Genomic DNA, 21849 nt, shown 5'->3' with positions numbered 1-21849 from the left:
TAATACTTGTGAGATAGCGACAAACTCAATTTTTTGTTATATAATGCAGAATATACTATTGCATAAAATATATTTTTTGTTAAAAAAATCCATTTGGAGCAGCAAGGTAAAAATATCTTACTAATGCATACAGGCCGTCCTTCTTACGTTCTTTAGGGTGGTTCACGTTCGTATGGGAAAAATTCAAACTCTAGCTAGAAGAAGCGGCACCCCCTTATTTGGTCACACTTATTATAAAGATAATGTACATTATTTGTAAATGTGATTTATAAGTTATTAAGTAAGAAAATATATTTATTTATATTTTTCATATATTTTCAAGTATTTTTATTTCACCTGAAAAACGATATCTTATAATAAGACAAATAAACGCGCCTAAGAAAGGTATACACTTCAGCCAGGGGCAGTTTCACTATGAGATTGCGGCTAGACCCTTTAAACTCACTGGCCAGCAATTTCGGAACTAAAGTTTTTCAATAGAAAGGAGTATGGGTCAATTATACATAGTGCTGCAGACATTTTGGACTAGTCATTGAGTTTTCACTTCTGTCGGCACTCCCGGAGTGCAACCCGTTGTTTTTTGTATTATTTCATTTGTATTGTAACGTGTTTCTTGTTTATATGTGTATCTGTCGCAGGGAAATGATCAAAACAGAGATTTGAACAAATCTCTAAGGGATATGATCAAATCACGCAGGATGTTAAAATGGCGAATCCATATCATCGTTTCCCTAGAAAAATTCAGTCATTTGACCAAATAACTGACTCTGTTTAGTGAAAAGACAAAATCGGCCAATAAACGCGAAACGCTTTTTCATTTCACTAGATTTGTTTAGGAATTTGACAAAATCCCTAACCACGACAGTAAGTTGACGAAACGAACTTAAAAAGTCAACTAGTTTTATCATTTCGCTAAACAAGTTTAGTGAAATGAGAAAGTCTCAACTGGAAGATGGTATATGGTGATTTGATTAAATCTCTGAACGGCGGTTTAGTGAAATGACGAAAGCAAGTACAGAATACAACAGTTTACTCTACAGTTAAGCGATTTGATCAAAGCTCTGACTAGATTAAGTGAAAATTTTTGAAAATATCGGCTGAAAAAATGAAAGAGACTTCTCTGCCCAAATTTAAAGAGTTGCTAATCAAATCAAGCGTGTTGATGGACGTCCCTAAGGTAGACAGAGGTTCATTAGATGGAAGTAATGTACCGGGGATTGTTTTAAATAGGTATTTAAAATTATCCGTACCAAATCGGTACATCTGTCGGCATCATAATTTCAAACATTTTCACTTAATCTAGTCAGAGATTTGATCAAATCGCTTAACTGTAGAGTAAACTGTTGTATTCTGTACTTGCTTTCGTCATTGCACTAAACCGTTCAGAGATTTAATCAAATTACCATAAACCATCTTCCAGTTGAGACTTTATCATTTCACTAAACCTGTTTAGCGAAATGATAAAACTAGTTGACTTTTTAAGTTCGTTTCGTCAACTTACTGTCGTGGTTAGGGATTTTGTCAAAATCCTAAACAAATCTAGTGAAATGAAAAAGCGTTTCGCGTTTATTGGCCGATTTTGTCTTTTCACTAAACAGAGTCAGTGATTTGGTCAAATGACTGAATTTTTCTAGGGAAATGATGATATGGATTCGCCATTTTAACATCCTGCGTGATTTGATCATATCCCTTAGAGATTTGTTCAAATCTCTTTTTTGATCATTTCCCTGCGACATATCTATGTGCGTGGGTGGGTAACTATTTAATATTTTGGAGCACTACATAATGTAAGCTATCTACAGTCATGATAATTATGATCTAAGACATTGAGCCCCGCAAAATGATATATAAATGGGTAATTAATGCCTCTTATTCCTACTTGTACCCCCGCGCCACCGCGCCGCGCCGCGCCTTTTGCGAATTGCGAGGACATAAAGTATTGCTTACGCGAATGTTAAGTTTTGTTAAATATATGCCTTTAGGCATTCTTTAAAGTGCAGCTCACTCGATATTAGCCGCAAATTGTGTCCAATTTTGTACAGCCAGCTGTAATTATTTCTTACACGAAGAATAAATAATATTGCGTCAAACAAGCGTGTTATAATCTATAAAACATTCAAGAAAAAACTACCAAAAGCCGATTAATATTTAATATGAATAAGTACCTATATTAGAAGGTTGTCTGGACGAGATCGCAGCTTAGCAACAAGTCCACCTGTTATTACCTATATACATATTTATACCTTTTCATACTTATGTAAATAGCATTTTTTTGTAGTGTGCATTGAAGCATTTTATTATATTATTATTATATAACTCACGACTAGACAATGTGTTTTTGTGACGTAATATTTGTGAGCACCGTTAACCAGTTAACCACTCGTTATTGTCTTATCAAATGCAAATGGTCGCTTAAACGCAGAGAGTGTCACTTGTACAAGATGCCATTCATAGTGAACATTTTCATTTCATAGCAAGCTTATAATATTTTTAAATGCTTATATCTTCTGTATTTTATTCACCTTTTTCAAAAAGTATGGCAACTATCCCACATTTACCCTAATCTGTCGCAGCGTAAAATAGTTTTTCGCAATAAATCACAATACTTCAATTTTAGCGAAGTGTTCGTCATTAACCAGAAGCAGGAAAGGAGTAAGTTTACAAATAAAAAAAGAATTGCAAGCGTTGAATTCGTACAAATCGCTATGTGCAAATTTGGGCATCTATCCCTCTATGGCATCTATCCCACATTTACCCAACATACCTACGCCTGTGTCGATCGCGAATGTTCATATTATATTGAATGAAGCTGTGGTACAGTGAGTGCATTTGTTGATGCAGATGAGCAACAACGTGGGCCGCGTGGCGTACGTGGACGTGCGACACGACCAGCCCGTGTGGGACCTCGCGGCGCACGACAAGGAGGTCACAGGTAACGCCGCTCTGTCTTACGGCCGTGCCCGTGCCATCAACAGTTACATTCTAGAATATGGTAGTCTACAGTTCTATATACAGTCCATGGTTTATTGATTGTTTAACACGTGTAAAGTGCCCCCGATTAGGGAATATTACGCGAAACCCTGCGTAGGGGGCGCCTTTCCCGGTTGACCCTTTGTAAACAAACCGCCTTGATGTATCGATGTCATGTTAAATTGTGTGTAAAACTTGTCAGAAAACAGTTTAAGGCACAATTTTTTAAAGCGGTTCTCATAATTGGTCTTCTAAATTGTTTACCCTTTTTCTAATGCTAAAAAAGTATAATACGTTACCTTTATTCAGTGTGTAATGCTCATTTTTTTAATACAATGCTACTAATAGATACGCTTTTTATTTGTAGGTCTCATCCTTAGCGAAATTCCCGGCCTAATGATCACAGTCAGCACGGACGGCAAACTCAAGACTTGGGACATCCAAAGGTATCGTATCCATAAGAATCTTAGTTTTCTGACATAAATCGCAACCTCGTTACCTACTTGAGAAAAAAGTTGGTGCAGTGTGTAATTTATTCCATATTGGACTTTAATATCCCAGGTTCACTTATAGGTACGACACTACTCGTGTAAATTAAAAATATTTACAAAAATTAATCTATAGGGGTGTGCCTAGGCTGTTATAGTATAAAATGGTGTACAATACAATTCAGTTAAAATGCTGCTCAAATCGTAGCACTTTACGAGTAAAATTGCACCTAGGTAAATATGTGTGGTGACCTCTGCCGCTAACGGTATGTATGTTGCAGGTCGCCGCCGGCGCAGGTGAGCGAGCGCGCGAGCCGCGTGGGGCAGGCGCTGTGCGCGGCCGCGTGCCCCGAGGCGCCCCTCTCGCTGGCGCTGGGCGGCGACAACAAGCAGTGCTTCATCGAGATGCTCGACCTCACCGCCAACGAACAAGGTTCACGTACACAGTATACCTACTACACCTACAACTGTTTCCACCCAAAAAACGAGGGATTTACATAATTAAACATCGACATGACTCTTATCGATATGTAGTTATCTCAACTCTATAGAAAACACTAAAATAATACATTGTTATAGTTTATAGCTACCGCAAAATACAGGACGTTATGATTTTAGGGTACCATATACAAAAGTTTTCATTCTTATATACCGGTACTTTATAGTAAGGTATTGTCGATGTTTAATGTTGTCAATCCCTCAGAAATAATTCTAGGTACCTCACTTTTAGTTTTCTCACTTATAGGTTAACTCGTATCTGTTTGTTAGCCAATGTGCTCCGAACCTACGGAACCGATTAACACTTTCGCAACCAGGCAAAATTTTAAACAATACCCCAGAAACCGACAGTACTCGCTAGTCGGGTAACGACGTGCAACTCAATGCCGCACGCCGCGAACCCGCTAGTCGGGCAAGCGGCGGACGCTCAGGGCTGTGCCAAGTAACTTTCGTATAAGTACGTGGATAAAATTAAATCTGCTGTCTCATCTGTTTAGGCTCCCCGTTTTATCAATTATCACAATGCATCTCCAGGGTTAAGTGTATGATCACAGTAACTACATTCTTTTGTCAAAGAAGTTGCGACTTTATTGTATGTGTACGAACGTACTAATTATCGTAACTATTCAAAGCTACTTGTTACGTTTTGCTTCCACGCAGTTGCAGTGCAGTGCAGTTTTATGATGACTGACCTATTGTCTTTTTCTGAGAACTGCCGCTTAGAAGTTAGAATGTTGTTAGGTACTTAGTTGAATTTCTTGGTTTATTTTTCTCCGAATTTTGTTTCACAAAAATCATCCTATGAGTACTCATGAAATAGATGTATACCTATACTTACTAAATATTCGTAAACACAAATTAGGTTGTACGATTTACGAAAATTCTAACTCCTATTGATACATACCCGTGTATATGCAATTTCACGTAACCAACTAATAAGAATTTTTATTTTGTAATCGCATTAGGTAAAGTAAATAAAAATACAAAGTGAAGTAATAAAATATAATAATCAACTGTACCAACTTTTCGACCACATAATAATCAGAAGACTTACAATTTTTTCTGTTAGTGGCAGTGGCAGCCCTGAGGTAGTGAAGATGCAATGCTTGCCCGCCTGTCGGGCACTTCGCCGTCGCGTGTAGGTTTATAGCTCTTGCCCGACTAGCGGGTATGCCGGCATCTGAGTAAAGTTTACGAGTGCCCGAGAGTCGGGTACGCGGTGTCGAATGTGTTAAGTTGGTACATATGTAATTAGGTGACCTAAACACGGACGACTAACTCTCCATCCAGTAGCGGGACCGGATAAATACATATAATATCGGAATATTTAATAATAGTTATGTGAATAAAATGCAACTTTGCTATCAGTTTTTGAAGTGCAAAGTAAGCCTTTCCGAGCTGGTGTGGTGAAAAAGAATTTTATTTGTTCCCTAACTTGTATAAGTAATGCATTCACCACTCTCTGACCCCTCGTTGCGTTCGTTTGATTCCAGTATCAAGCCTGTTCGAACCCCGAGCCGCGGCCGCAGCGCCCGCCGCCGGCGCCAGCGCCATGGAGTCCTAGACCCCAACAATATATTACAACACACACACACGTTAATGTTGTTCCTTGAATTACCTTAAAACACATTCACATTACGCTCATAGACTGCGGCCAACGCGGTATCAATGTCCTGTAACTACAATATAGATGTTTTCTGTGTCTCCATTCTCAATAAGAAAGTTATCTATAACGCCTCTATAGCTTCCTCGAAGCTTAGAATAAAGTTTTGTCGGACTAAGCCTTTGAACGTGCTCTATTTTAACAAAAAAATTGTCGAGCAAGCTTATTTGTTGAGAATAAAGAGTTTTTGCCTGTAGAAAAAGCTTAGTGTAAGAAAAAAGTTTCACAACTATGGCGCCATGTTTTGTGGTAACTGAACTGACAAAAAATTATTTTGAACAACCAAAATTACCAAATAGGTAAATACAGAGTCAAATTCGTAGAAGAATTTTTCTTACTTTATATCTTTTCTACTATGTATTACGATCTCTTTGGATGAGAAAATGCACTTTGGTGTTGCCGTAATATATGTTAATGTTGTATTATATAATGCTCTAATCTTATGATTAGATGGTCCTATGATCCTATGGTTATATTAGTATATGTTATTAGAACACCATGGTCAGCGTAGCTTCGAAAAACCAATGAATTAGGATTATACTTCATTTTTTTTTTTGCATTAGAAATAAGGTAAAAATCTTGATGTGTCTTTTAATTGAAAAACACATTTTAAAAATAAGTTACGGCAAATATGTAACAATTATGAATCTAATACGATCATTTATATTCTTCTGCTTTCATAAGTAATAGTTTTTGATGTTTAAAAAGCGTTTTTCAATTAAAAGACATGGCAAGATCGCTTACCTTCTTGCAAGTTCTTTCTAATACTAAAAAAACGAACTATAGGACGACGATATGACGTTCTGATTCCATATGATCATTTCGTATTAACATAAGTGTACATACAAGCTATATTTAGCTACACGAAAAAAGTTTATATATAAGCAGATATGGTACAGATTTTATATTGATGTTTACAAACCCTACGTATATGTTTGTTGTAATAAAAAAGTATTCTTCAATATGGTTTGTTTTACTGTGAATATTGATGTCAAGCTACCTACACAATAGTTTGTTGGATGCCTTATCGGAGAACCAGCGCTGGAGTCGCCAGCACCATGGTAAGATGAGACCATTTCATTGCACTTTCACCTTTTTATGTTTTTCTATTTTGCATAATTTTCTCTTGTGTTTGTGCTCATAATCATAATCATTTAATCGCAATCCATGGTATTACAGGTGTTAACTTAGATTAGGGACAAATAAGGGATGTTTACAAAAACAACATAACTGACTACACTGGTTGACATCTAAAACGATTAACAATGTTCTTAAAAAAGTGTCAACCGCTCTAAACAGTTATGTTGTTTTTGTAAACATCCCTTCAGATGTGGCTTACCATCACAGAAGGGTCCTTATTATGCCTAATATGCAATAAGGTCATTATACCATCTGAAATTCTATAAAAAGGTCCTTATATCAAATGAAGGACCCTTCTCTGATGGAAAGCCACAAATCATTTGTATTCTGTTCTTGTTTCTGTCGTACTTCGTGTCTTCGAGTTGAGTGACTAAGTGCGCGATGAGAAGCAAGTCCGCTTCGCAGTGTAGGATCCGATTATTCTACTGGACTAAATGATATAGGAATTCAGTAATGTTATATGACCTTGTATTAAAATTGCAAACACCTATTGTACATATAATGTTATCTTAGACGTTAGACGTGGCCAGCGCTAGAAGTGCAGCCTTGGTTCGGCGATCCCATAGGATTCGCAAAATCTGTTATAATTTTGCGTACACTTCACTGAAAAGAAAGACAGTTAATTTGATTATTTGTTTTATTAACAAAACAATTATGACAATATATTGTTTACTTATACAAATCGATAAAACATCAAAAATGACAGCTATAATTATGTGTAGCACATATAAAGTAATAAGTAATAACAATAATTTCAAGTGAAAATTATATTTTAACAAATGTTAAGAAATGATAATTGCTGTACTTAATCGTCAACATCAGTTACAGTCAGCTGCAAAAGTAGATAAGCGGGCAAGGTGTTAATACCTGCACACACTCTTATTATTTTAACAATAGGTACAGCTTTAATCAGTTAATTTTGAACACCTCGCCCACTTAGTAGGTACCTAACTTATTTCTAACTGTTCAAGAAAAACCATAACCACAACAAGCACCCTTGGCGCAGCGCCTGCGTCGCGGCTGGTCAACCAGGCAACGTACGCAGAGTATACGCAAAACCACGGCTAAATTTACCTTTTGCTAAGCCGAGGATACCAACACGTAAAATTGTGCTCGGTAACAGTTGCAGTTTCGTTCGTATTTACTTTATAGTTTCACTGGTAACACTGAGAACGTCTGTATGTACTTCGCTAGCACGTATACTATACTACAATAAAAGCGTTTAATACTGGTAAGCTGAATGAGTAATGCGGTATTGTCTAAGTAAGCTCTGTAGCCGTTAGCTGCTATTACAAACCTCTAGAGTTAACGCACGCCGTGCGATCGTAATCTATTATCTGTTACTGTAATGCTAATGTACCTACCTACTGCGCTGCGTTCAACGAACTACAGCTGATGGCGGATCACGCCTACGGAACATAACATAATCGCCTGCTCCTTACAATCACCTGCGATTACAATTAAAAACAATAGTATTTTAACATGGAAGTCTCAAATCGACGATAGTTAATTTTTGCCAACAACTTATGCTAATATTGCTTGAATAGTCCTGAAAGTCTATTCGGCACGCCAAAATATAACAAGAATATCAATAAATAATAACAATTTCATTGTATAACGCTTCAATATTTTTGCTGTCTATCATGTACATATATGGTTTTGATTTAGACAACACTTCTGAATGTATATTGTAAAACTTAATTAACATACTTACATACCTACCTACTTAATTTCATTAAACTGTACTGTTTACAGTTTCAAAATAATATTATGCGCTGTTTATTATTGTTAGGCAAATAAAAGAGGGGCATAAAATATTGCACGATTGAGAATTCCATAAAGATATTATCTATACAGGAGTCCCGTGAACATAATTATCATTATCAACAACGCATATTTGAATTGTTAAAATAAGTAAAACTTTCTTTCTTTTTTTATCATGTTAAATCACAGGCACTGAAGAAGAGTATTTTTTTGTAATCGAAAGAGCTGAAGTTTAGTATAGTTTGAGTCGAGAGGCAGCCTAGTAAAACAGCTGCCTACACCCGCGACACACACGGCGCACAGTGACTCCACGGTGTTTAATTAAAGTATGCTGTATGCGTAGAAAATGAAATGGGTTAAGAAAGGCGTAGACAGCTGTACGGATATGATGGTCGTTCTTGTCTACGTGACAGCGTGATAAAACGGTGTCCGTCACTTTCTTTCCCACGGTGTTAAACAGTGACAGTTATTTTATCACGTGGATAAAGATGGATAAAGCTATCCATAATAGGCTGGCTGATTTAAAATTGACGACATAAGAATGTACCCATTGGTTTCTAGCAAAAGTGCTAAGGCCCGTCGGTCTCGTAGTTATTGAGGAGTTTGTTCGTCGCCCGTTCGGCCCCGCCACCACCGGTAACAAGCAGGTATATTTACTCGTCGCCGGGGAACTTGACGACGGCGTCGTGGATGGCCTCGGCCACGTAGCGCACGTTGCTGGGGTTGAGGCCGCAGATGTTGATGCGGCCCGAGTTGAGCAGGTAGATGTGGTACTGCTCGATGAGGTGCTGCACCTGCCGCGGCGTCAGGCCCGTGTACGAGAACAGCCCGATCTGCTTCACGATGTGGTCCCAGGTGCCCGGCGTGCCAAGCCTGCCGGCAAACGTGCCCTCTTTACCAACACTACTTATACCATATATTTGTGATTAAATAAAGGCCCATTTACACGGTGCGAGTTGTCCGTGCGGATTGTACGGATGACGGACTTCTGAGGTATTAAACATAAACGAAATGTTTCAAAAGAAAACTTACTTGATGAGCTCGGCTCGCAGGGCGTCTCTCATCTGGATAACTCTCGACGACATCGTCTTGATGTGTTCCCTCCTGCGAACATGAAATGAAATTTAGTTATTACACTCTTCGATCAACACGGGCTTCTGACACGTCGGAAGATAGGCCCAAGCGATATCTTGACATTCAAATCATTCTGCCATTTTTCGCGGGGGGGAACGTGCACACAGTCGCACTTATCACACACTTACATACAAAATCTAATCTGTAATGACGACACAAACACATAGAAAATGACACACGTCAAAGACAAATCTTGCAAACCTCGATCTCTTTTTGTGTACGGACGAGTCACAAGTGTGACAACACACACACTAACACATTTACGTCGAAGAATTTTATTGTATTCTGAGAGATGAGAAGTCGGATTTGTCGCTCGACCGATCCACAATTTGTACTGGACGAGCAAAATCGATAAATCCAGCAATTACACGAGACTAAAATATAATAATTGTGTTTAAATGTAATTAAACGTATGACATGTAAAAAAAATATTACATGTGAAATGTAACGCCTTCTTTTTGTAAATTTGATGTCCTCGACCTCTTTTTACAACATAAAACCGAGCAATTAGGCATTTTTTCTGCTGCTGTGTTCACTCGCGCGTCTGGACTCGGTCTAGTTAAAAATCCGAGCGCAACTAGTTTTATTACCCGCGCTAGATCAGTTGATCTTGTACCTAGGCAGAGGGGAAATAGTGCGAATGCCGCATCCTTTCCGTGTTGATCGAAGATTACACTAGATATCACATACCTAATCAAGTTCACTTTACCGATAATGCTTCTAAGAATCGGTAAGAATTAATAATATTTACCTAGCAAGTACGAAGAATTATTGTTTACTTCAGGATTACTAATAATAAACTAAATAAACTTAGATGCTTATTTAAAAAAAGTGCGGTCTCCACAATGCATACCTGCATACCGACTTACTTTTAAAAAAGTTCGTGTTGATACCTAAAGTCTATTTTTTTATTCGGTAGACTAAAATGACATTTCATAGTATGAAATGACACATGATGTTCATATTCATACTATGAAATGTCATTTCAGTCTACATATACTTAAGATAAGTGTGTAGGTATGTGTATTGTATAGATATAATTAAAAGACAGGAGACCATTGATCGAAGAGCTGCTTGTCGCTGAGCACGGTGGCGACGATGCGCGCGCCGTGCGCGGGCGGGTTGGAGTAGCCGGCGCGCACCACCCACGTGAGCTGCGACTTCATGGCCGGCGCCAGCGCCGCGTCCGCCACCACCACCGCCAGGTTGCCTACGCGCTCGTCTGCACAAGCGCAATATCACACGTTTATAACTGTACCTATTAACACTGGATATTGGGTCCTGTTGAAAATTACCCATTTACCACTACCTCTCCGTCAACACTCCAGAATTTTCCATTCAGAACAGCCACACATTAGAGCACAAAAAGTGAAATAAAAGGGGTGTACTCACTATAGAGGCCGAAATTCTTGGCGTAGGACTGCGCGCAGACGAGCTCGAATCCGCGCTGCACGAAGTAGCGCACGGCCCACGCGTCGCGGTCCAGGTCGCCCGACGCGAAGCCCTGGTACGCGCTGTCGAAGAACGGGAACAGCTTGCGCTCCTACCACACACCACCCCGCTCATTCTATTAGGTACTTACATCACATATGCGACACTAGCCTAGCTATTTAACTAAAACTTCAGTACGACTATATCTGTACTGCACCGACTATTTATATTCGATGATATTAGTCTGTCAGGTTATAAGATGTTAAGGTGACATTCGGATTACGACTTCGACAGCTTTACTGCAGCAGCGAGAAATGGCCGACGTTACTGACGATTTCCTTGAAAATTTGCGTGCCGCATTACTGCCAGGATTACAATGTTCAATACTTCACTTAAACAAGAAGATTGGCGGTGTCATCATCTGTGTTCCGCTGGTGAAACAATGAACAGTACAATATCATACATAGGTTAAAATTGAATACAGGGCGGTCGGTAAAGCGTGAAGCGTGCGTTCCGTGGCCTACGGCTTGGGTTACGCTGCTACGGTCGCAGTGGGAATGTAGGTGTGCCACCGTGCGTGCGTGCGTGTACCTCGCAGACGTCGGCGATCTTCTCCCAGTGCTCGTGCGCGGGGTCGATGCCGGTGGGGTTGTGCGCGCAGGCGTGCAGCAGCACGACCGAGGTCTCGGGCGCGGCGCGCAGGTCCTCCAGCATGCCGTCGAAGTCGATGGTGCGCGTCTTCGCGTTCCAGTACCGGTACGTGCGCGGGTTCGAGAACCCGGCGCGCACGAACACCAGGTGGTGGTTCTCTGTAAGATAAATACGATACTGACCAGTTGACATTTTATTTATTTAACCCGGCTGGCCAAACAGTAACTTTTTTCTCTATATACTTATTGTTTTTGAGATAGAATATGCTCGCCTTAACAATCTACTCGTAATTATTGTAGCTGTTTGTGTAATACAGGATGACATCGGTGATGTACCAGTGACATAATTACAATTAGGTAAAATACCTCCTTAGCATATAATCATGATACAGCCAATACGGCAATAGCCCTAAATAGATTCATCGAAAATGTATTTAGCTCGTCTTTTGCTCAACAGTAAATATTAAGCAAAGAGTTGAGTTATTATTTGTAGAAGACGTGTAGTCTAAAAATATCGTGCGGCGTGCCCCGGGTTAACCAGCCGGACTAGATATATAAATATTATAGGGAAATTCTTACACAAATTGACTAAGTCCCACGTTGACTAAGTGCGATAGTCTGTTAGCTACTTAAAACCAGCCTTACATAGAACAAATCCATGACTCAGGAACAAATATCTGTGCTCATCACACAAATAAATGCCCTTACCGGGATTCGAACCCAGGACCATCGGCTTCATAGGCAGGGTCACGCCCACTAGACCTGACCGGTCGTCATGACTCGTACTGCATCATTATGTTTTGCGGTTACTGAATTATCAAACGACTATTTTTGAAAACCAGAACTACCATACCATACAACTACCGTACCATGGCCCGGTACAGCAACATTTAATATTTCAGCTGTCAGAGAGGCACGATATTTCATAGACTTTATACCTCTTGTCTAGTAGAAGCAGATATTTACCCCAAGTTGGCTGTGAGTAGTAGAATGTGTTGTAGTTGAGGTGGCGGCGCAGGAACTCGGCGCCCACGCGCAGCCCGCCGGTGCCCGATAGCACTTGCACGCCGAAAGCCTGCCCAACCATACAACACTCTTTCGTAAATATCAATAAATAATAAACATCTGTAAAGGCTTGGCCAGACACAGAGCGCGACGCAGCGCCGCGTCCGCACATGCTAACAGGTTACCGACGTCAAACAGACTGCGTCCCGCGTTCCCGCGCGGCCGCGCCGTGTTCGCACGCGCGATGAGGGCGTGTTGAGAGCGCGGTCCGCGCGCGCCCTGTTTGAACAGTCATCGCGTCGGCATCACGCGGCGCGGACGCGGCGCTGCGTCGCGCTCTGTGTCTGGCCAAGCCTTTACTTATTAATATAAAATCATACTTTTATGTAAATGCGATTATTTCGTAAAATATATATTTTTTAACCCACATAATTGAAGTCAGTCTATCACAGGGCAATTAGAATTTTAGTTATTCTATCTGTTTGCGATATGATAGTCAAAATATGCCTCGCTACCCGCTGCTCGCCAGCTTGAATTTAGTTTCTAGCTCTACCTGCGTAGTTCTCACAGGTCGTCGACGGTCGGACAGACGCCTATTCTTTAAATACCTATGGTTAGAAAATTAATGAAGATTGTCAAATAATAGTATCTAGACTCACGCGTCCACTCGCAATCACAGGGTTGTCTTCGCCCAGCAGCATGGACACGGACGCGTTGGAGAACTGGTCCAAACCTGTGCACAAACATCGTATAGGTATAAACGTAGGTACAGTCAGCAGCAGAAGTTGCTAAGCGGGTCAGGTGTTCAAAATGATCTTGACGCGACCTTATGGTTAAGAGAATAAGAGCGCGTCAAGGTAATTTTGAGCACCACGCCCGCTTAGCAACTTCTGCTGCTGACTGTACCTAATAATAATGATCTACCTAAATAATATGTACTTGTTGACGCTAACATATGTATATATAATGAGCGTGGAAATGTCTATTATTGCATCACTTATTGTTATTATTCTATCAGTGTTTTATCGTAATCAGAACAGTAGGTAACGATCTTATAATTCGAGCACATATCAACTTATGTTAATGGTTTGCTCATTATCAACATGGTTGTGATTATAGTTGTGTTATCTTCAATTACCATGGCCAAGACAACAGTATGTTACATAACCGCAATTCTGCAGTGTTATGATAAAAAGTCTTATCCACATAATAATGTTGATGGCGTTTTCGGCTTACAGGTTCAAGAAGGGGCGGGCGTGCCCACGTGACTGTTATATAATTATGGCGGCCAGTTTGATTACTTTTTTCCTTGACATTTCACATTCAGCATTTTATGATTTAGGTGAGCATTCCTCAAAAAATTTGTACATTTCGATCACATCTTAGATTTCTATAAAAATTGGTATGCTGGTAAAGTACATGAAGCTGAACAATTTCCACCATATTTCCCAAAATGTCCAAGAAAGTTTGTATGAAACATCCTTTTTTGTTACCAGATTTCCTTACACATTTGGTAACAAAAAAGGAAAGTTTCATACAAACTTTCTTGGACATTTTAGGAAATATGGTGGAAATTGTTCAGCTTCATGTACTTTACCAGCATACCAATTTCTATAGAAATCTAAGATGTGATCGAAATGTACAAATTATTCGAGAAATGCTCAGGTAATAAATACCCGTTTATATCAGAAAATAACACCATAATGTTCACATAAAGTAACCACAAATAGTCTCACACTCACACTGTTAGGTAATTAGTAAATAGAGAAGACTTACTGTCTCCTTACATACAACACCATGTGCCCCGTATGCCTCTCAGCATTGTTGTAAGTGGCAATTTTGCATTTTGCTTTGTGCATATATTGTGAAAACTGTCACCTAACTTTAACCATTTATTTATGACTTACAAACTAAAAATTGGACTTGCATAAGTAGATTTAAAGCATAATAAAAGTATTTAGGCATAATTCCTCTTTAAGGGCACCATCTAGTGAGATATTAGAGAAAATGTTAACACTAGATTGCCTAAAAATGCTTTTTAAATTTAGTTAATAATATAGAATGCAACTTAATATGGCAGCTCACGGGGCATCATTTTACGAGTTAAATTTCACCTACTTGTGACGTCGCGCTCTTTGCAAGCGCTTAGAGTAGAAAAAATCGGCCAATTTAAAAAATGTAGGTGCGAAGGGTTATCGTCCCATAGAAAATTTTAGTATCGCGCCTTTTTCTATCGTCTCATAGAAAATTTGAGTATCGCGCCTATTCTACTGACAAAGTTGTTTGACCGGCTATATATACTTGATTTAGAAATTTTCTATAGACAAGCATTTTTTATTTGTAATTGTAAAGTTCTTTCACCTACAAATTAGCATGTTTGAAAGTTGCACCTCAACTAACTCAGCACATAAAGCAAATAGCATCTTGCCTCTCATTATAAAAATACACTCCTGTGTAAAAGAATCAAGATTCTTACATTGCTCTTGAGTACACATATGTCACCATTACCATCACATTTTATTAAAATAATAAAATACTGTTTTTGTTGGTGATAATAGTGATGCTAATAATTCATTAAATTTGTGTAGCATAATTTTGTCACATGGCATTATAGGCGAAGACTATTCATAGAACTTAAAAAATATCCAGTGTTTGGCATGCTCCCAAAAGTGTTTTATTAATGTGAGAGTCACCAGTAACAGGACACAACTTTACTCCACAAACTTGCACCTCCTAGTTAATATAACATACCAATACAGCAGCATATGTAATAAAACTAACCAGGATGGCTCTAATTAAACATGATGACTGACTCATATTCATTAAGTAGTTTAATTGGTCACTCACCAAGCACAGGCAGGTATTCATGCAACAGGGTCTCATCAGCTGCCATCTGTTTTTCCACCTTGCGTACAACAGGGAGGACCCATGGTTTTCCATTTTCATCCCTATATGCTGAAAGCAGAAGTCACATACATAAATTAACACAATAATATAGGTTTGACAATCATTTCCCAGAACACAGTTTGGGTCTTGAACTTGAGGTTCATGTATGAAATTTCATCAAATTTGGGTAGAATATTTCTTATTTTCACATCTACAAGAATATAATTATAATGCTTACTCTAATCAAAAGGAAGTAGGCATACAAAAAGAAAAGTTAGCATACATCAACCAGAAAAAAACCTGCATTGATGCATCAAATGGAATATGCATGTAAGATAAAACACAGATAGGTCTATGATCACATATGTACATACATATTTTTCAGTGGTTAAGTATACTATTTTGTTGTTGTTACTTGTTACCCCTTTTGATGCTATTGTGGAACACACAACACAAACATACTCATAGAGACTGCTAAAATTATAGGTATTATAACCTTCCTCATATACAAGTATAAGACATATGACTATGAAAACACACTCTTGTTTCAGAATCAGAGTTAGAATTTAGTACAGGGACAGAGAACCTAATTAAATAACAATTTAAGATAAATATTAGATCTTAACAAGTAAAGGTAGGTACCAGACTTACTTATTGTGTAAGTGAAATGAAGCTAAATTTTTAATTGCATAACAACGTCCAGTGGTTAAACTGATAATAAGTACATTTGGTTTATCTTTAATTACTTACAGTCGGCACCGGCTCTTTCATAAATATCTTCCGTTATGCCTTCACACATTTATTTACTTCCTATTGTGACATTATTTATTATTTACATAATACTTTTAAAAAAAATGCACATCGTTCGTACGTACCACCAATGGTCAGGTTCACCTTGTTTTGAAATGTGTCGTCAATAAACAATTTATTCTTCTGAAAAACCTCGATCGGTGGACCCTGTTCGACCACTTGGAAGCGGGAAGTCATGTTTAGTATCTTTAATTTAAGATATATATAGCACACACGCTGCCACTGAGAGCTCCGGAGATACAAATCCGAAGCAGGACTGACTACAGTCTGTTTAATTCAAGGCATATATTGCAAAATTGTGTAATTCTTATCAATTGACCTTTACCAATGTCATTTACGTCAAATATGTCATGTGGCTAGTCGGGTTCGTTATAAAAGCCATAACACACTACCGCACCGCCCCAAACCAAGCGGTTTATAGAAGGTACCTTGTTAGGTACAAAAAAAAACAAATTATACTTGGTCAAGCAGATCTTGTCAGTAGAATAATCTTTAATAGAAAAAAACCGACTTCTCTAACTACTAGCCTAACCCACTTAACGGTGCTTATACTTTATTTGGTAATATGTATACATTTTATGGTAATCATAGTGGTTGATTTAGTTTAGGTATCATAGTGGTTTTCCGGGTCAAGGTCCGGGTCTGGGTCCGAGTCCGGAGTCCGGGGCCCAATCCAAGTCAAAATCGAAATTGAAAATCACAAAACGTGTACTATGCGTCGTTGAGGAGTTCTGTTCTGATCATCATCAGCAGTTCCACTTCATCAAATGCCACAGTTTTTAATGTAAATGCTTGATTTTCTGATGAAAATATATAAAATTCTATACGGATGCCTTTAAGATTTGAGAAGTTCCCTCGATTCCTCGTGGATCCCATCATCAGAACTCGAGCTTGACAAAATTGTGGCTTAAAAACTTAACTTGCTTAACAAACATAACGAAGAGGACAAATCGCCAAACGTGAACTATGCGTCGTTGAAGAGTTCTGTTCTGATCATCATCAGCAGTTCCACTTCATCAAATGCGACAGTTTTTAATGAAAATGCTCGATTTTCTGATGAAAATACAAAAATCTCTATACGCATGCCTTTAAGATTTGAGGAGTTCCCTCGATTCCTCATGGATCCCATCATCAGCACTCGAGCTTGACAAAAATGTAGCTTATAAACTTATCTTGCTTAACAAACATAACGAAGAGGCCAATCGTCAGACGTGTGCTATGCATCGTTGAAGAGTTCCGTTCTGATCATCATCAGCAGTTCCAGTTCATCAAATGTCACTTTTTTGAATGTATATGCTTGATTTGTTGATAAAAATACAAAAATCACTATATGTGTGCCTTTAAGATTTGAGGAGTTCCCTCGATTCCTCATGGATCCCATCATCAGAACTGGGTTTTGACAAAAACGGGACCAATCTGTATGCATATACATACAATAAAAAAAATAATTTTCAAAATCGGTCCAGTAATGACGGAGATATGGAGTAACAAACAAAAAAAATAAAAAAAACATACAACCGAATTGATAACCTCCTCCTTTTAGATTTGGAAGTCGGTTAAAAAGGCGGCAAATTTGAAAAATGTAGGGGCAAAGGGATATCGTCCCGTAGAAAATTTGAATTTCGCGCCTTTTTTTACTGACAAGATTTGGTTGACCAGCTATAAATGTAACTATTATAACTAAAAGTCATGTCCATGTCACGTCAATGTGGAATGTAGATACAAGTCGTAAATCGTATCGCCCTATCGCTCTATCGTCCGCCCTTCTAAAAATCATGGAACACCTAATTAAGAACCGACTTGAGTGGTTTGTTGAATCACATAACCTTCTTTCCACTACTCAATTTGGCTTCAGGAAAGGCAGAAGCACAATGGATAGTCTTGGGATATTCACAACTGACATTCGTGTTGCGTTTAGCCAACACGAATCCGTAGTTGCTGCCTTTCTTGACGTCAAAGCCGCTTACGATAACGTGCAGCTGCCCATCCTTCGGAAGAAGCTTATCCAATGTAACGTCCCCCCCCGGCTGAGAGATCTCATCATTAGGGTTCTTTCAGATCGGCACATATCCTTCAGAGGTAACGATCGATCTATCGCCCCGTCTAGATCCATTTGGAAAGGTTTGCCTCAAGGGTCTGTCCTCAGCCCATTGTTATTTAATATTTATACAGCCGATCTCCAGTCAGCCTGTAATCAGGTTAATGTCTTACAATATGCAGATGACATCTTATTATACTCTTGTAGTAAGTCGATTCCTACAGCCGCTGATCTTCTCTCCCGCGCCTTAGATTCCCTCAACAATTGGCTTGAACTCCATGGTTTCGAACTTTCTCCTCCAAAAAGCAACATAGTCGTTTTCTCTAGGAAATTATCCCTCCCTGCTATTCATGTCTCGCTTAAAAACCAGATCATCCCTGTCAAACCCCATATCAAATTTCTTGGCTTGGTACTTGACTCCAGACTCACGGGACAAGCACATTGTGAATATATAGTGACAAAGTGTGAACGTAACATCAACATTTTAAGATGTCTCGCTGGTGTTTGGTGGGGAGCTCACCCCTTTACATTGAAACTTCTATATAACGCCATTGTCAGAAGTCTACTTGACTACGGTACATTTCTATTAGAACCTGCTAACGAATCTGCATTGCAAAGTCTCAACCGCATTCAATCAAAAGCTCTCCGTATAGTCTCGGGAGCGATGAGATCTAGTCCCATCAATGCTTTACAAGTGGAATGTGTCGATCCCCCTCTTGATCTACGTCGTCAGTTTCTTTCTGACCGCTACCTTTTCCGTACTTTCCAATTCTCGATGCATCCTATCTCTCCGAAAATATCACTTCTGAACGAATTCTACAATCGCTCTCGTTTTTGGACTAATCAATCTCCTCCATGTTTAGTTACCAGTTATAGAAGGTTTAAGTCCATAAAAGACCCAATGTTTCACTCCCACAACCTTCCCATGTTCGAACATCCTTTCCCCGTGACCATTTTACAGCCCCGTGTTCTCCTAAACTTTGGCTCTGCAAAAGGCGATATTTGCGCAAAAAATCATCTTCAATTTACCCTAGGGGTAAACTGGAAAGGATGGCACACTTTGTTTTCTGACGCTTCCAAATTGTCTCCCGCCGGTTGTGTAGGAGTTGGGACCTTCCACTCGCAATTTGGAATAGTACAGAAGGCGAAGTGTCCTCCCGAAAGCTCAGTTTTCTCTGGAGAATGTATGGGTATTCTCAAAAGCCTGGAATACTGCCGAGTGGCCCGTCTTAAACGGACCCTAATTTTTTCGGACTCAAAAAGCGCCCTCCAATCTCTTCTTTCGGATCCCTTTTCAACCAAAATTCATAACCCCTTAACATTCTTAATAAAAGAGGAGATCGCGTCTGCCTACCTTCGGAATTGTGAAATCGTTCTCGCCTGGATTCCTAGCCACTCAGGCATTCCAGGAAATGAAATAGCGGACCATACAGCTAAAAAGGCCGTCTCATGCGGGGACAAAGTCCCCTTCAAAAACTGCGCTTTTGACCTTCTTTCTCTTCCAAAAAAATTTCTTTATAATTCCTGGAACGCCCGGTGGCACGTATCGAGTAGGACAAAGGCTAAAAATTATGCGTTGTTGCAGCCGGATATAGGGCAAAAACCATGGTTTCACAAGGTCTTCTTGAGCAAAAGGGCGACCTCAACAATAATCCGAATGAGACTTAATCACTGTCTCTCCTTAGTTCGCCTATCTAAAATGCATTATCGGGACACATCATTATGTGAATGTGGCCTTGACGATGGAACCCTTAACCATCTGTTCTTGAACTGCCCCCGTTTGAATCACTCACATCTCTTCTCTGGTCTTATCTATCAAAAAATCCCTCTTCCGACGCATATGCCCTCTCTTTTAATCCCTAACCCCTCTATATTTCGACTCCTTTCAAATTTTATCAAAATTAATAATCTAAAATTGTGACCCTACCCCGCTCCCTAATCTGATCAATCCTTTCGTAGTTCCTAATCCCGTATTTCAATTTTTTAATATACTTTTTCTTTATCATATTGTCGTGATGCTGGCAAATGCCTTCGTGGCGATAGCCATAAAAAAAAAAAAAAAAAAAAAAAGTCGTAAATCTATGTAGATATTGTTTTTACTGTTGAATTATCTACATATTATTACTTCATAATGCCTGAGCCTAAAGAAATAGGGCCTCAAGTGAGATTTTCGAAAACCTTATTCGGGCTTTTCAAAAGAGGGTGGTGGGAGATACCGGAAATAATGGGATCTACGGCTTTAGCATTTGTGGGAATTGGCTTGGCCGTTGTTGGTGTGTACAATTATATTCAAAACGATGGGGCTAACACCGAATACAAAAAAACGTACACCATAGTACGGCCTGGAGATCCCAGAGAGTGTCGTCTGAAAAATCCAGTGTACACGAAATTTGAGTGTTAATATACTAATTTATTTATAATAAATTGTTCATTATTTTCTATGTCTGTTTACATGACAAAATCACCTAGTTATGCGATATTATAAATTATAACACAATTGTCAAAAAAACCTAATCGTTATACTGAGCAGTATAACTAAATGGATCCGATTCGTCCGTCCGTTTAGTTATATTCGTATATAAATAAAGAATCAGCTAATATTATTTTTGGGTACCTACTTAATTTTACAATTTGTATTCACCGCAACCGCCTACATTTTTTAATTTCCCGCCTTTTCCTTTGCCGCACTCGTTTCTAAACGTATCCTTGATGTCAATGTCAAAAAAAAATAGGTTATGATCGAATCGAATTGGTTCATTTGACAGTTTGTAGAAAAGGGAGCTTTCGGGTATTGTCACACAATTTACGTAAATTGGACGAATAAATATACTAATGGCTGCTGCTGCATCAAGACGTTCCATTGGGCAACTTCTTCAGCAGGGATGGAACGAGATTCCAGAGATATTGGCTTCTACTGGTTTGGCCTTAGTAGGAATGGGTTTGGCTACGATAGGATGTTATAATTACGTGAAAAACGACGGGGATAACAGAAGATACAAGAGTACCTACGTGGTGATGAGACCTGATGACCCCAGAGCTAAATTAATTCGCAAAGATTGAGTGTGGCAGGACATCGCGAACGCAATAGTGGACTAGCTGCAATTATGTAATAAAGTTTCATTCAGTTCAAATTTGTTTTTATTGTCTTGTAATACGTTACAATTTTGCCTAAACCAAAGTGAAATTAGTAGATCTTCCTGTTATTCAGCCGCATGCTGAACAACTGGTCATGTTGGTTCAAAATAATTTCTTTCTGAAAATTTGGTTTACAAAAGCCCAATAAGATTGAAGATACACTAAAGTCTATTTTTTTATTCTGTAGACTAAAATGACATTTCTTAGTATGAACTTTATGTGTAATTTCATACTATG

The 21849-nt window shown here is 39.0% G+C and overlaps 3 protein-coding genes across 4 annotated transcripts in view; 2 read left to right on the top strand and 1 right to left on the bottom strand.

Annotated features, from left to right (window-relative positions):
* The window catches only part of LOC134661288 (periodic tryptophan protein 1 homolog), a 60175-nt gene extending 54628 nt beyond the window's left edge, over positions 1-5547 (top strand). For both annotated transcript variants that reach the window (XM_063517282.1, XM_063517281.1), the window contains 4 exons: positions 2842-2932; positions 3338-3416; positions 3740-3891; positions 5450-5547. In XM_063517282.1, coding sequence (XP_063373352.1) covers positions 2842-2932; positions 3338-3416; positions 3740-3891; positions 5450-5520 — 393 coding nt within the window. In that variant the 3' untranslated portion in view covers positions 5521-5547. The remainder of the gene's footprint in view (positions 1-2841; positions 2933-3337; positions 3417-3739; positions 3892-5449) is intronic.
* Positions 5548-9094: 3547 nt separating this feature from the next.
* Positions 9095-16783, bottom strand: LOC134661293 (aspartate aminotransferase, cytoplasmic). The gene is made up of 9 exons (XM_063517291.1): positions 16505-16783; positions 15591-15698; positions 13403-13476; positions 12705-12813; positions 11680-11897; positions 11050-11200; positions 10714-10879; positions 9556-9627; positions 9095-9396 (listed from the first exon to the last, which is right to left on the bottom strand). The coding sequence occupies exons 1-9, from the start codon at positions 16614-16616 to the stop codon at positions 9177-9179; spliced, it is 1230 nt and encodes a 409-aa protein (XP_063373361.1). The 5' UTR covers positions 16617-16783; the 3' UTR covers positions 9095-9176.
* A 4471-nt stretch (positions 16784-21254) lies between these two features.
* LOC134661781 (uncharacterized) lies at positions 21255-21608 on the top strand. The gene has a single exon (XM_063517967.1). It carries the CDS (start codon positions 21310-21312, stop codon positions 21535-21537), a length of 228 nt encoding a protein of 75 aa, XP_063374037.1. The 5' UTR covers positions 21255-21309; the 3' UTR covers positions 21538-21608.
* Positions 21609-21849: the final 241 nt, after the last annotated feature.

The sequence above is a fragment of the Cydia amplana genome, chromosome Z (genome assembly GCF_948474715.1).
Source record: "Cydia amplana chromosome Z, ilCydAmpl1.1, whole genome shotgun sequence".
NCBI classification, from domain to species: domain Eukaryota; kingdom Metazoa; phylum Arthropoda; class Insecta; order Lepidoptera; family Tortricidae; genus Cydia; species Cydia amplana.
The sequence above is the reverse complement of the archived record's forward strand: the minus strand, read 5'-3'. Positions and strand labels throughout refer to the sequence as shown.

What these genes read in the sequence shown, in the direction of transcription:
- LOC134661293 (XM_063517291.1), bottom strand. Translation starts at nt 16,616, where the DNA reads ATGACTTCCCGCTTCCAAGTGGTCGAACAGGGTCCACCGATCGAGGTT. An exon ending in CTACTCACAGCCAACTTGGG is followed by an intron (nt 11,898 to 12,704) that starts GTAAATATCTGC and finishes TTTATCTTACAG; the next exon opens with AGAACCACCACCTGGTGTTC. An exon ending in AAGCAGCTCTTCGATCAATG is followed by an intron (nt 9,628 to 10,713) that starts GTCTCCTGTCTT and finishes TCATGTTCGCAG; the next exon opens with GAGGGAACACATCAAGACGA.
- LOC134661781 (XM_063517967.1), top strand. Translation starts at nt 21,310, where the DNA reads ATGGCTGCTGCTGCATCAAGACGTTCCATTGGGCAACTTCTTCAGCAG.